The 16,458-nt window shown below is 41.4% G+C and overlaps 1 protein-coding gene across 4 annotated transcripts in view; it reads left to right on the forward strand.

The window, feature by feature from the left end:
* LOC137804306 (neural-cadherin-like) overlaps positions 1–16,458 on the forward strand; it is an 84,068-nt gene that overhangs the window by 18,803 nt on the left and 48,807 nt on the right. For all 4 annotated transcript variants that reach the window (XM_068603464.1, XM_068603463.1, XM_068603462.1 and 1 more), the window contains 3 exons: positions 10,709–10,906; positions 14,991–15,216; positions 16,251–16,455. In XM_068603464.1, the coding sequence (XP_068459565.1) occupies positions 10,780–10,906; positions 14,991–15,216; positions 16,251–16,455 (558 nt within the window). In that variant the 5' untranslated portion in view covers positions 10,709–10,779. The remainder of the gene's footprint in view (positions 1–10,708; positions 10,907–14,990; positions 15,217–16,250; positions 16,456–16,458) is intronic.

Here is a 16,458-nt window from a genome sequence, read left to right on the forward strand (position 1 = left end):
TTACTGTTTGCGTTTCTGATGGTTTGTCACCAGTTGTATTGTCCAACTTGACACACTAAATGAACACTGCGACAGTTGGGGGGAATTAGTATGCATTGCTGCCTACAGGCAGAGGCAGATAAGAATATCAATACCAACATGATCTCTGAGCATCTAGAGAGCAGACATGCTGAAGGTCAGGGATGTGTGGAGCTCGATGTTAGCTTAGCACAAAGGCTGTGGAAAACATTAGCCTGGTTTGTGTAACTTTAGCCTGCTCTGGGACATATTAATGCTGTATATACTGTGCAACATTAGCGCTTGGCCCCGCAGGCTACAGGTTGGAAGTCCTGTTTGTTTGCTCTCCTTGCAGACAGACCGTCGCCCCCAAAAATACTGCAAGAGATTTAACCTTAAAGTGGGTTTTTGTGTATTTATAGCATATGTTTCCACTCATAATATTGGCGTTTTGAGGTGGTGAGTGGGTTGTATCACAACTGAATTCATTATGTTCAGTTCAAATATGTTGTTTGTATTGTTTGTGCTGATGATTCAACTGGGAGAGTTTTGTCCTGTGTAATTTGGGATGCCCTGGATGCCGGAAATAACTTGCACAACTTCACTGTACTGGCAGAAGGTAACTAAGTTCAATATTGTGGTATTTACATTTTTCTTTAGTATTTCCTTTTACTTTTTACTTCATTATATTTACAATGTTTGACCGTTGTAGCCAGTGCTGGAAGATTATTATTTTACACAAGAATAATACCATTATCTTAGATAATTGGATTATGTGCAAAAGATTAAACCAGTTGTCAATGCTTTGCTTCAATTACTTTTCCTAGTTACCAATTTATAATCATCAATCAAATTAGTGAAGACCTTTCTGATCTGCTCAGGTTTGCTGGCAAAAAGAAACGCCCCTCAATCTATATTCATCCACATATTGTGATTGAGGCTGGTTGTAAAACTCAATCGTCGATCAACGTTCTTGACATATCTTTATTGATGTAAGAAGGTACTATAACTGTTGCCGCATATATGTGGAAATTTGCAATGTGGCAGCTATTTTCTCGGGCGGATATTTTTTCATTAATGTCTCAGTCAAATATACAATTAGATTTTGGCACATTCAGTAAAAATCACAGTTTTGAGCATTTGGTGTGGAAAAGGCTGATAGCTGTGTGATGCTTCATTTCTATTTATTGCAACATACTGTGGCCGAGGAAAATATGGGGGGAGGTGCAACATGGTAATCTTTGTCATAAGTGTCAATATGATGTCAAAAGAGTTTGGTGTCTGATCATAAATACAGCTTATTGTTTGTACCTTGAGGTCAGCACACGAAGGCAAAGCATGGAATGTTTGTACCGAGCGACAGACCTTTGTTTGTTTGGCACACGAGTTAATGTAAAAGTTTGAAGAATGAAGAGAAGTATGTCTTCCATACATGCAGTTCAGTGCAGAAGTGTTTGTGTAAAGCAAGTATTGTCATTGTTGTATTTCAGACACGATCAGACCTTTTTCTCTAACATTTATTGTTAGAGTCAATGACACATAAGGTGTTCTTCGTTAATGTAGGACATGAGCAACACGACCAACCCTAACAACAGACGTAACTATAGATCTTCTCCTGAAGCTGAGGCCTTTGTGTGTTGGAATTTGCCGCATGACGATTGTAACATAAAAAGATCCACGGCGGCATGACTCACTTTCCTTTTAAAAGCAAGCCAAACATTTTGGTGCGATGGAAAATTGGAACTGGCTCCATTGACAGCTATTGACTTGAAAGTAATGCAAAACATCAGAAATGTTATGAGGAGATGGTATGAAATTTTTAGCTCAAAGATGCCAAATATACATTTCTCGTGGCTCACAGTAAAAAAATACTCTTAAACTATCTCGATGTTCAGTTAGGTTCCTGATCAATAGTTAAGTTATTGCTTCCAGACACCCTGTAGGGCTCCATGAAACCACTGAAGGAATACATGAACTGCATTTCATAACTGTATGTCTTGCATTCTATACAATGTAGGCAAAATATATATTATATTACTTATATATTACTATGTTGTAAAGCAACAACCCCCCATCTATATTGGTGTGCCAGTGCAATTGTAGTAATGATTCCATCTAATGGTAATACCAATGCTTTAAGTAAAGTTTCAAAGCATCATATGTTTTACATTTTATTCTGTCACATTTGGACATTTTCATACTTGGAAAATGTAGGCTACATTTTCCAAAGTCAATTACAGCAAATATATAGACACACGAAGATTACATTTTGACACAGATTGTTTTGGTATGTGAGTCACAAACACTGCTGACAAAAAGGAGTCTTCCTAATGCAATATGCCATAAGTACAATTCCTCACAGCGGGCTTTTCAACTAAACTAATGCCCCATTATTTGTTCGCACCTCTAGGGACCGGGGGTTTGTGCTTGAAGTGTATCGCGTATGTGTTCATAGTATATTAATTTGACTGAGGTTTCTCGGTTAAACCCCATAAAATGTTCCACACAATGGAGGGAAGAAGGCATGTTTTTTAGTACAGACATGACATTTTGATTATCTCAGTAAGGCAAATTTGTATCCTCATCTTTATGGCCTCCAGGAGTTTGATGAGTCATTTTCAAAGTGACTAAGGTTCTCGTCATGGATGTATTTGTGCTTCTCCTCTCTTCTGTCGGTTTATGTTCAAATGAAGTCTGGTCGGCGCGTTGCTTCAGTATGTTACTTAGCAAGCTTTGTGTGGCACAATCTCCATGTCAGAGGCAATGCATGCACACCCAGGTGTTAGTGTGAAGATGCAAACGGTGCAGAATCTATTATTTAATCTGTTTCAGACAAGAATCTCAATCTTCATGTCTTTTTCACAGCCGACATTTAACTAGTCGAAGCAGGAAAATAATACAGAACATTAAACATGGCTTCATTCCATCAGGTGAGCCGGTTTCAGCGCTTTGGTTATGAGCATGCTCACTCACTGAAGGCTCACCGGGGCACTTAATTGATGGGACTGTTAATGTTATTGCTGTTAACACCTTTATCGTGCATAAACAAACACATAATAATAACAACCCAGTTTTAATCCTTTGTCCCTTCGTTAATTGTTCATTTATCTTTTTTAAATGCCAAATATATGAAGAAGAAAAAAGAAGAGAACTCAGTATATCTTGACCGGTGATATAAAACCACACTTTGTGGACCATAGTAGCTAGTAGTTTAATTCATTCAAGGGAAACTTTGCAGATATTAAATGCTCTGTCTCACCCCAGTGCAGGCTGCACATGCAGATGAATGGCGACCCGGCCTCCCTCCAGTCGTCTGTGGCTCCGTATCGCGCTAAACCGTGATATTGATTGGACCATTCAGTGGTCCAATCAAATGCAAAGGATTTGATTTAAATCCCTCTCCTAACTATGCACTGCTCAAATATTCAGTTTCACTGTGGAATTAGTCACAGGCTGAAGACACTGTTTCACTGGGACTTTGAGAAGAAAAAACCTCATGAAATAAATCTTTATGTAGGGTTCGTTTGAACATTTAGTCAATAGTTGACCCTCGAAATACACAAAATCCTAAGAGTCAGGGAGTGAGATTACATGCAGTAAAGTTGGTATGGACAGAATAACAATGTGTTGACAAAGTATTGACCTTACACCATAGGGACGCCGAGTTTACTGAATGAACACGGAATGCTTTTACCTGAGAGTTCTTGCATGCGTTGTGTGAGAGCTGAGTGTGTAGGCAGAGCCTGCAGTCTTACGAGGGTTTTAAGCCTTTGATAGAGGATCCCACGGTGGGAAGAGTATAATTCATATAGGCTCTTCATTGAGAATTCCATAATGTGCAGCTGCTTATCTGTCCTCCTCTGTGGCTCTGGAGAGCAACACACAATAAGTACTACTAAGGAAATGTGGCCCTGTATTGTTTTCTACTGTCAAAACAGCGTACACCGTTAAACAGTGGGAATGGGAATCAGTCATTAAACAACCGTTGTTTAAAAAACTAAAATAGAAATGTATTTAAATGAGTCACATTACCTGATGTGCCGATCTTCCTGAGCTGCACACCTGACATCCTGTATCACCTGCATGCTAACAAATGCTTCTGCAGATTCTTTTTAAAGGATTCTTTATTCTTTATTAGGCAGATATTAAGGGGTAAATTATCCAGCTTGTTATGGCTCTGTAAATGTTTTCAACAAGTTAGTGCTCATGCAGCGTACCACAATATGATCGTTATCAACAATCTGGTTTTGTGCGTTATTGCTGTACTATTTGGTCAAATATAAATGCATCTTTGAGTGAATGGTACAGCTGAACAACGTAAAGCTTGAGGTTTTACTTTGAACATTAATGAATGGAATGTTGTTTTCAGCTTACAGTTTCAGCTTCTCTGTTTTTGAACAAACTGTAATTATGCAAGGATTGTTTTAGATTTTTGCTAAATGTAGGATTTAGAAACATGATCCAGGATTTTCACTCATCGATTGCAAAGCGCCGGCTCAGCCGTCGCCATGTTTAGTTTCCTTGGGATGCAATAGATATTTTCTGAATTCCAGAGAAACTATATGTGTAAAGAATTAGATGGTAAATGTCTCACAGATATGAAAGTAGCGGGCAGAATTGAAGATATTTAACGTTATATATATTGCAAGTTATTTGAGTATACAAAGGCAAATCCATAGCCCAATACAACAAAATCATATGCCAAACTTGTTTTAAATAGAATTTAACACATTTCAGCTAATTATATTTCCTTTCCCTGAAGACTATATTCAGTGCCAGCATATCTCCATTGAACACTTGCTCCTCTCTAAATCCTCCTCTTTTCTGCAAGTGAATAGAAGTGAATGGTACATTTTTCTTGCTCAAGGCAATAAAACAAAATGGATTGAATTACTTTTGTATTCTTTTGGCTGAACTATAATGCAAGAAAAAAAATGAGCGCAACAGAAAAGAATTTGAGCTACCCCTAGCATAAATCTGTGATTAAAGATATGCTGAACAACTTTAGTGGAAGAACCTTTTATCACTAATATTAGTTTGGGGCTTATATGTACTTACTGCTGTGTGGCTCTCTGGTGTTTTCTACATTGCTCTCCATAGCCAATTTTTGGCATTGCTGTCTATTGGATTGGTCAGTCACGCATTTATCCATATATGTATCTCCATTATTGTGTCTGTTTCTATCTCCCTGCTGTAGAAGTGCAATAGTTTGAGAGTTAGTAGCTACTGTGAGAGCTGTGGCGGCAGCCCTAGCTCCAATTGTGTTGCAGTAAATGGGACATTTTCTCACAAAAGTCACAAATTGTTCTTCCACAAAAGTGCTTTGTCTTCAGTGTGTTGGTGGCTATTTTGAAAGTGTTTGTTCCTTTGCTTTAAAAGATGGTATGAAGGTTTGGGGACCACTAAATGCCCCCATGCGCCCCACTGGGGGGAACCACTGACACCCACTGACATCTGTCTTTTGTCTTTCGTGGAAAAGGTTACAATCGGCATTCGTTCCTAGAACCAATGACTCTGCAGTCGTCACAGGTATTTATCGGCTCCGGCTTTGATCAGTAGTGATTTAAACAAATAAGAGGGTGGACACGCTAATGTGTGCCTCTCTTGCGGCGCTTTCTTTGTGATCTCAGCAACAAATTCTGTTGGTCTCTGTCCAAGAAGGGCAACACTGTTCCAAGTTGTTCCAAGTTTGAAAAGAGTCTAAATAAATAACAGCTACAAAGTAAAGTAACCACCATTACATTTTCACTGGCGCCCATGCAGCTTCCTTTACTAACCCTCAACATTGATTGCACGCGTAGTTCCTAAAAGACACATAAACAGGCCGCTTTATCAAACACTTTTATGTGCATTTTCTGCAGAGATGCACATTTGGAGTACAAATTATGTGCAGAACTTGAAGATGTCTCCCATTCCTAATTGTTCTGGGTTGAAAATGCCTGCATGTGTGTTTACATGATACGTGTGTCAGCCTTTCTGAGCTGCGAAGTCCAGGGTGTGTGGTGTCGGGATCCCTGAGTTAATAGATTTCAGTCCCCGGTGCTTTTAGCGTGTTGATCTCCTGCTGACGGCTTCACACTCTGCTTTAAGCACGAGGAGGGGTGGGGAAGGTGGGAGGGGGGTGTGGGGGGCTTAGAATAGAGCCTCCTTAACACTGCAAACACTCGGTTAATGTACCTTATTACACCCCCATTGAGCTGATTTTCACTTTCCATTCACTCGCTGCTAGAAAAGCACCACTGAAATTCCATGTCTCTCACGGGCCATTGGTATTTATGCTTGCAGACACAATTTATGTAATTCCGCATAGAAATATTTGTATCTTAATTTCCTCCCTCATTGGACGTAGGAGGAACAAGGGGTCAATAAGAAGACCCTCCAATATTAATTTTACTGTATGTTCTTTATCCTAATTTGCTCCTCTTGTGGTCGGGGCTCTGCTTCTGTATGTTTTCATTCCAAACATGGATGCTCCCAGCATCTTTTGTTGTGCTCCGCTGTTTGTTGTGCTTCCCTTGTGCTTTCGTCTCTGTAATGTTATTTTATTGCTAAGCATCACACAATACTCCATCCTCCACGCTGGCTGTCTTTTCCTCCTCACTGTCTCTTTCGCTCCCTCTGTAGATATTTGTGTTTCTGTATCTGTGCCTCTCTCCTTCACTGTTTCCTCTCATCCCCTTCCCACACACACACTCAGTGTCTCTGCACTGTGGGCAGTGTACATGTGTGCACAGAAGCACTTGAGACAACTTTTTTTTTTTCATACCGGCAAGCCACTTAGGAGCTTTATATAGCAACTACCCAAGGAGAGGATTAACAGCAGGAAACATCAACAGGCAGGCTTGCAGAAATGTAGAACGCACACACACGCGCAACTGGCGCGCACACACATGCAAACTCTCCACGCTCACTGTCGTCACTGAGCCGTGGCCAAACACACAGTGCACTCCTGTCATCCACTTTCTTTTGCAATACATTGTTGTGTTAGTCATCCAGCAGATGCTGTTATACTTATGAGATTGCAGCGTACAGTATAGACCGGCTTTTCATCGCACTGAGCGAGCAGAAAGCATATTTGTCTTTGAAAAATTCAGTGGAGCCTGTGAGCCTTCTGCCTCGCCCGGTTATTTGATCAGATCTTTTGTCTCGGTCAGGTGGGGCAGGTTGTGTCGGTTTGGTGCTCATGGGGCATCGCTCACAGCCACTCCCTCTTAACTCACCAGATCAGAGAGAAATCACACACGTTTGCAGCCTTAGAACATGCAGCGTGCAGTCTTGCATGCCCCTACACACGAGCGATCTTTGACCACGCACACACACACACACACACACACACACACACACACACACACACACACACACACACACACACACACTAGTACATTCTTCATTTATCGTTCCAGGGCTGATAGGCTCTAATTATCTGCCTTGGCTCTGATTAGTCTCTCTGTAACAAGCTAATTAGATGGAGCCTTGTAAAATCATCACCACCATTACCACAGAGACATGGTTGGGAAAGACACCAACAAGCAGGAGGGAGGCAAGAAATGCGTCTTGCACTGCTCCCCGCAAAGATTTGATAGTCAACTAAATGTTAAGTGCTGGAGCTCTGATTTATTTTTTGATTAAGTGCCTTTTAAACCCTTTTACTTTGCAAAATAATCGTTATCCTTTCTCATTCTTCATCACGAGAGGATTGTTCCGTGTTACAGAGCAGGATGATCTGGCTTAAATTGCATGAACTGCCGCTGTCGACATTTTAAGCAGATAGCATCTGAGCATTGATTAGTTTCTCTGGCCCCACGATACAGTGGCTATTTATCCAAAACGAACTATCGTCAGATCCGAGTCAGAACTTTTCTCTGCGCAGAGCAACTTTAAAGCCTGAGCAGAAAGCTAGATTAATTCTCTCCTCTAGCTTCTTCCTCCCTCTGTTATTATCCCTCTAACAATCCTTTTAGGAGCTGTCACACACTTTATAGCTATTGTGTTTCAGCTGTGAACACTCCAGAGCTAGTCTGTAGTGCAACACATTGTATTTTCCATCAAAATGCATCTTAACTGTAAGCCAGTTGAAATAGAAATTGTGATCTCAGCATCCATTTTCTGCTTTCCAACTCTTTTGAGCGAAGACTACTGTAGGTGCTGTAAAAGATTTATTATAGCAATTCATACAGTTTGAGGACTTTATAGCATTTGCTGCCTGCATGTATTGGTCATCATCAATGATATATTACTATTATTGGCTTTAATAGATTTTAAAGACACACCGTCTCACAGAATATTAGTGAAACCGACAAAGTGGAACTGTTTTATAAAGCGACAGCGCATCGGTTATGTTCGCCCTCAGCTCGTGAAAGGATACACGGAAAAACTACTACTGCTTTTGTCTTGGATTAAAAAGTACATATATAGCCTGTGGTCACACATAGGAGAGCTTTTACATAATGGGATTTGAAATCCATAGTTACTTTTAGCCCTTAGGTAACTCACCTCTCTGCTTAAGTGTGCACTGTTATGTGTTTGTGTGTGTGTGTGTGTGTGTGAGAGAGAGAGAGAGAGAGAGAGAGAGAGAGAGAGAGAGAGAGAGAGAGAGAGAGAGAGAGAGAGAGAGAGAGAGAAGGGGGCAATAGATGGAAGATGGAAAGAGACAGGACGATGGAAAGAGACATGCAAATGTCAGCTACATCAAGTGTGCAAGCAGTGTCTGGGTGTGACGGATGACTTGCCTGTTTGTCAAATGTCTGCAATTGTGTTTATATCTGTGTGTGTGTGTGTGTGTGTGTGTGTGTGTGTGTGTGTGTGTGTGTGTGTGTGTGAGTGTATGTGTTTGTCCTGGCAGGGGCTTCTTCTTCTCAGGGGTAAGGCAGATGGCCTCTGTGGATCGCAGCCTACTGAACTGGTTGGCAGCTCTTCTGACATTCCTTCATGCCACGTTGACACAAGATCACAGCCAATATCTGCAGATATTGTGTCTTCGCTCAGAATTCTGTGTCTTGCTCCAATTTGCAAGAATAGAGTTCACCCAAAACGTGCCCTAGATCGGGCCTGTGACACTGTCAGGAGTTCTTTTGCGCACGTTGTTTCCAGATTGTGCCATTGTATGTAATGCGGATAACAATCCCCCCCTCCCCATCAGTTCCGGCTAAAGGCACACTACGCTGCTGTCACAGAGACTGCATCGCAGTTGTACACGGCTCCTCCTTGCATTCTTGCCATCTGACCAGACTCGGGGAGAGCGAGTTGGTAATTGGATTGCTGGAATCTTCTTATTCACACCAGTGAGGCAGAGTGCAGGCGACAAAATGCCTGCAGCCATGAGGCATCATCACTAGGCCCCTCCGGGAAGATCAAGGTAGCTTTAAACAGACTTGGTAGATGAGGTTGTGGCTGAGGCGCTTTCTCCCATGGGAACCTGGATGTCTGGATTCCTGAATGGGAGCCTTGATGCAGAATGAACACATGACGTCATGTCCACCAGCCTCCACCATGGGCCCGAACACGACTCCGTACATCTACTGACAACCCGACAGATATGGTGAAGCAAAAGAAAGTGGAAAGATAGCGGGTTAATTGCCAAGATATTGTGGTGGTTTGCTCTGACCAAAACTCGGAAGCTGAATGAACACGGTCTTGGTATCAGTTTCCCATTGCAGATACAAGAATGACTTAGAATGTTTTTTTTAAAATATCAAGAAAATGCAACCTCTTAAAAGTCCAGTGAGTCAGGATTTAGAAGGATAGATATATTGGCATACATGGAGCATGGCTATGATTGTATTAGTTTAAAATCACCTGAAACTAATAAATATTGTGTTTCTGTGACCTTAAAATGAGTCCTTCATGCGTACATAAGGAGCGGGTCCTCTTCATAGAGCCCGTCTATGTGTCTCGAGTGGCCCAGAACAGACAAACCCAAATCTGGCCCTAAAGAGGGACCAGTACATGTGTTTCTACACTATGTGAAGGCCACCATAGATTATAGTAGGGTTAGCAGAGGGTTATTTAGCTCGCTGTAATCTGCAACCTCACTGCCAGATGTCACTAAATCTTCCACACTGGCAGTTTAAATATGCGTTCAACATCAAGCTTTTGTCAGGGGGCCAAAAAGGTTCTTCCATGACAATAAAGGCAGCCAGAGTAGGTCATGTATTTTAGAAACCTTTTTTATGTATTTGTTGACATTGCGATCACTAAATCAATTGCTCTGACATGAGCAATACAAAAAAAAAACTGGTGTCTGTGGCGGTTGCAGGACTGGAAGAAGCCCATCCAATCATTTCATTTGACCCGAATGTGCTGTTAGCTACTTCGTTGGAAAAAAGCAGGCAGCACTGGGCTGGGATTTTTGGTTGAATGCTTTCAAAATCTGGCTTATCTCTTGCTGAATGTGCCGACCCATGTTTTGAAAGCGAGTGCCTCGGAGTCTCCATTTTTTTCTACCTGAATCTTTCTCCAAAGAGCCTCTCAAACCAGGAAGCGCTCATACCCAAACATATTTTTAATGACAAGTTTTATTCTAAACATCATTGTGTTTTACTATCTACTGGTAAGGATTTCTGTCTCCCATACCTGCACCCTCAGTTGACTCGCTGCTTGTCGGTGCTTTGGATTCCCGTGGCTGCTTGTCTCCCCTCCACACACACAGTTACATGACAGCTGTCACTTTCAGTAACCACAGCTTCGTCACTATCTCTGCTCAATCCCCCAGGCCCAGACTGGTACCTGAACAAGGTGAAGCTGAAGATCACTGATGTCAATGACAACGTCCCTGAGTGGAATATGAAGCCGTACCCCTACCTGGCTGTAGTGTCCCCTGAGGGCCCCGCGAGAACGTTTGTCTACCAGCTCCAGGCTCGAGATGGGGACGAGGCCAAAAGCGGAGAAGTGGAATACTTTCTGTCTGATGGTAAGCTTTCTGCTGTTTACACCCACACACATGAGATGTATGAGAAGTGGTATTAAAACAGTCTGTGTTATTGTAAGTATAGGTTGGCAGAGCTATGGAAAGCCTTGGAAATAAATAGTAGTCACACACCAGCGCAGCAGACAGCCACAGGCGTTCACACATTCATTCATGCATTCATACACTCTTTAGGTGTCCATTAGTTTCTCTGTCTCTTTGTCACCCTATCTTTCTCTACCTCTGTATCTTCATCCCTCTCTCTCTCTCTCTCTCTCTCTCTCTCTCTCTCTCTCTCTCTCTCTCTCTCTCTCTCTCTCTCTCTCTCTCTCTCACTCTCTTCCACACACAAACACACACACACACACACACACACACAGACACATGTAGGCACACAGCCAGAGGACTTCACACATTTGTTTATGCACTTGTCTTGCACTCTTGTCTATCTGTCTGCTTCTTTCTGTTTCATACACACACATAATCACGCAAGCATGAACTCACACAAACACACAGTAGGCCGTTGGAAGTCTGCCAGAGTAGTAGACCCCCTGGTGGTTGAGGGGATAAAGGCTTGTTGGCATGTCAGAGATTGGGGGATGTGCTAATCTTGCCAGGGGGGCTTTACAAAACACTACAAACTTCCCTTTGCTCACATTAGGCCATTGCTTAACTCTTCTTACGTGCATTAAACTACAATTAGCACAAGGTACACATGGTCTATATGACCATGCTAAAACTCTTGTAAGCAGTGAGGCTTTAGTGAACTGAATGGCTCCCTTTCAAAGTAGATTTCAACAAATGTATTTATTTAACTTTTGAGACCTCAAGAGAGTGAGAGTGGCTGGCCTTTGGATGTGCAAGGTCAGTCTGTCTGATCCCTTTTTTTTGTATTCAACAGTCAGAGACAAAACAGATCTTTTATTTAAAGGCACCCTGTGGAGGTATCTTGTGAACAAACAAAAGTTATGTTTACATTCAGTGTATCTCACCAAAACAAACTGTGCGTATCCTTGTGGTCTATAAAATTTGTTGAATGTGTTTCCCTTCTTATAAAACATTTGCAAAGTCCATTTTAAATATTTAAAATCCTACATTATTTATATTCCATGTTTGCTTGCTTGCAGTCTTCTTCTTCATTGCCTTTGGCACATTAATACATTCTTTGGTGCGTTACTGCCACCAACTGTCAATCTGCAGAATAGTGTGAAACCAATGGCATAATGTGATCTCACTATATAAAACAAACAAAGAGGGGGGCATTAAATACAGCATAATAATGATGCATACGAATTGATTAAGAATCCATAATGGTCAGAAACTCCACAGGGTTTAACTTTTTACAAGTAAAGTTTCTGCAGTCCAAAATGTACTATAAAAAAATGACTGTTTACCGAGCAGCATGATAGATACTTAGATAGATATAAAATGGAAATACTTAAGTAATGGACAAGCCTCGTCTGGATTGTACATCAAGGATTTCAACAATCTTTTCAAGTTGTTTTTCAACAAATATCTTGAAAAGGTTTAGCCTCATTTCTCTTCTTCCATGTCTCAGTTGTATTACTGGTTAGCATAGGAGCTACAGTAGCATCAGTTAAATCAGTGAATATATACCCTCACGCCAAAATGCATCAAATGCACTAGATACTCTTGTTTGAGTAACGTAACATCAAAACTATAGTGCCCAGTTCTTTAAGAAATTATGCCTTTTTAAGAAGAAAATACATATTTAAATATAGAAAGAGAGAAGGTTAGCCACCAAACATTCATATAAAATTCTCAAATATTGACATAATCTTTATTTAATTGGTTACTCTCGTAAGATCACTTTTACAACAGAAACACATGGAAAAACACAGCCAGTCCATAATATACATTACATCAAATGATAGCATGTAGTTCTCTTGTTGTTGCTAGTGAGGACCATGTAGTGTACAGGGATGAGAGCAATATTTATCTTTCATTCAGTACACGTTTGAAGTAATAAGCAGATGTGTTTGAGGAGTGTTAAATGCATACTTCAATAGAGAACTTGCTTAACTATGTTTATACAAATGGCATCATCTGCATAGTAAGTCTTGGGAAGGTAAACACATAGTGAATCATGGTGCTCAGTTGATTGATTTTAACATTTTGGAAATGGAGGAAGTGGGTTCGTCATGCTCTTTAGTCGTCAAGGATCGACCACAAAAACAGTGTGGTTTGGTCCCCTTCTCTTCTTTTACACCACCTCCCTTGGTCCAATTATCTTCTTTCGCTTAACACTGCTGTGCTGATGATACTAGCTGTCCTTCCCTCAGCATCCCTCAGTGATAACTCAAGATCAGCTCCGTCTCAGTTGCTCCAACACAGTATAAAAGAAATCTAGGCATCATCATTAACTTTTACTGAGAATGTTGCATCTGTCACTCGCACTATGTAACATCCGAAATATCAGGTTTTATCTGACTGAGTAGTAGTAGTGCAGGCGCCGGTCCTTTCTCGTCTTTACTGCTGTAGAGATGTCTAAGAGAATATGACCCTACTTCTCATGTAATTCACTAAACTTTTCAAGCATAGACATGGGTTTATAGTATCATTGGCTTTCACTCATGAACATTAGTTGTAACCATTTTTGGTTGCCTCAAAATGCCATGTTATCACTGGAAGCCAGGATGGTCACCACCAAAATATCAAACTGGAGCAGGAGTATGCAACCACTGTGTCCCAACTACCTTTCTCAGTTTTGCCTCCCACCTCTCAGTCTGATATGTCTCACCTCCACGCTCAAGACTCGATCTTCCAGCTTCCTTCTTCCATCTTCCATTTCCCAGTTCCCAGTCTCCATCCTCTCCCTCCCCACAGCTCCCTCATGAAAGCCCCCTTGCTCCCGCCTCTCACCTTTCTCCTCATATCCCTCCTTACAGCTCCAAAGGAGGAAGTTGTAAGGAGGGAGGTGAGAGGAGGGAATCGTGAGGAGTGAGAGGAGGGAGTTGGAATGAGATCGGGGAGGGTTGTAACTGTAAGGAGATAGGGGAGAGGAAGGAATGAGGTGAAAGGAGGGAGCTGTAAGGTGGAGGGTTAGATGAGGGAGATGTGAGGTGGAAGTTGAGAGGAGGGAGATGTAGGGAGGTAGGTGAGAGGAGGGAAGAGGGGAGCTATAAAGACGTAGGTAAGAGGAGGAAGCTGTGAGGTGAGAGGAAGGAGGTGAGAGGAGATAGGTGAGGTGGTGGTCGAGGGAGCTGTAAAGAAGTAGGTGAGAGGAGGGAGGAGGAAGAAGAAGGAAAGAGCTGTAAAGAGAGAGCTATGAGGAAGAAGGTTGGAGGAAGGAGCTGTAAAGAGGCGCCTGTGAAGAGATAGGGCAGAGGGGGAGCTGTAAGGAGGTATACATGAGAGGAAGGAGGAGGGAGCTGTATAGAGCGAGGTTAAAGGAGGGGGCTATGTGCATGGAGGTGAAATGTCAGACTAGAGGTGGGAGGAAAACTATGAAAGGAAGCATGGAGCTCTGAGGTCCAACAAAGTGATTGTTGATTGCTCTCCAGCAGCCCGACTCCCTCAATCCCTCCTTATTCGCTGCGATCTGCAAATGAACAACAATTAGTGGTACCAGGCCTTGTTTCAGGTGACATAGAGCGGTGTGAGAGGCCGTTCTTCTGCCAAATTTATACATGTTAATGTAAATTCAGTTTATAGTCACTGTTGAATGTTCACCATACTGCGTGAATACAAAGTAGCAATTAAAGTCATTTTAATAAAGCTACTTTCAATATCCTGATCCATTGGGTGTTGTGTAATAGAGCTTTGTGTTACGTTGCCTTTATTTAAAGTTACTTAGGGTGTGAGAATCTTTATCCACACTTGTCCACACCTGAAAAATAATGTGATTCATACATCAACTGCATTGAAATATTATATTACAACTGCAATTTGAACATGAATGAAAACCAAACACTCTTTGTGTCGTGAGCCTTTAACTCAGCAAACCCAGCAAGAAAAAAATTACCTATTTCAAATTGTCATGTGGGTATTGGAGTTAGTATTCAAGCCAGCAGTATTGGATTGGTTTGGATCCAGCACTTGAAAATAAAGTCATTGTACTTCCCCGTAGGTGGTGACGGCTGCTTTGCAGTGGACAAGAAAACAGGCCAGGTGGTGACCACAGGGCTGGTGCTTCAGAGGGATAGAGAGTACTTGTTAAGCGTCGTGGCCCTTGACGGCCTGGGCAGCCGCAGTGCCCCTGCCATGCTCTCTGTAGTGGCAGGAGCCAGAGCGCCGCAGTTCACCAATACGAGCTACGCCATCTCCATACCAGAGAACACGCCCGAAGGACAGCCGTGAGTACTGCATGTGTTAACATTTACTCACACATACATAAACAGGGAGGATTAATTAGGGCTGCTATTTATATATATATATATATATATATATATATATATATATATATATATATATATATATATATATATATATATATATATATAAAAAAAAAAATTGCATACAACTAAATACATATATTTACTGTATGCATGTAATTGTATGTCATTTCTAACATTGTGTGATTGAAGTTGGCCTTGGCCTTTTTAATATAAATTGCAGTAATCTAATATCTTTTTGATGTCTTTCCTTTTAGTTAATCATTTATGCTGCGGCTTTTATTCAAATGTGGCCTATTCCCGTGTGGTTATCACCAAACACTCTTTGTCGGATTCTTTATTGTTTCCTCAATAGGTATAATTGCCTGATACTGAAGAATACAATAAGGCAGCGGAATACAAAACAATGTATTGTATTACATTGCTGAACACTATCATGGATGCATGCATGAAAGCATACTAATTCACTCACAAAAGGATAGTTTTAAATGTGCATCACTGTCTAATAACCTTCATTTTTGACAATTGAAATTGAAAATGAATGTATAAATGTCTCGGCAAAAACAAGTCATATAATAACTAATGCAGACATGCGGAAAGACACTCTTGTCTCAGGGGTTGCTTTCCAAGCAATCCCTTAAGATTCATGCTGATGAATATTAATTTGGTCACACCAGTGCACTCAAGCGTGAATTGACATATCATCATCTCACACTATTAGCGGAATGCAAACTCTCTAAACCGTAAAAACAAACACTGATGTCTGCATAATAGTATGACGTTATTACACAGAACTGACAAGTACTGATTGACTGTGTTTATAGCACATAGTCAATGGGCCGTACAGTAATTGATTTCATTACAGCGCAGTACTGATGTAGGAAAAGAGGATTTAGATTTTAATCCAACATGTGTGCAACTGAAACCAAATAATAAAGACTGTTTCTCTTTTCCTTTTTAAAAAAAAAAAAAATATTTTGTTCTGTGTTCTGCAGCTTTGTGGTGGTGTTTGCCATTTCCTTCCAGCAGCAGCCAATCAGTTACAGCCTGCTGATCAATCCCAGTAGCCTTTTCAGCATCAGACAGGAGACGGGGGAGATCAGTCTGACCAGGACACTAGACTACGAGAGTGATCAGCGGCGCTACCTGCTGATGGTGCGAGCTAGCGAAGAGCCCGGCAGCCTCAGCACTGCCACAGAGGTT

This window comes from Clinocottus analis, unplaced genomic scaffold (genome assembly GCF_023055335.1).
Source record: "Clinocottus analis isolate CAN_PGR_092001 unplaced genomic scaffold, fCliAna1.0.p SCAF_6, whole genome shotgun sequence".
NCBI lineage: Eukaryota > Metazoa > Chordata > Actinopteri > Perciformes > Cottidae > Clinocottus > Clinocottus analis.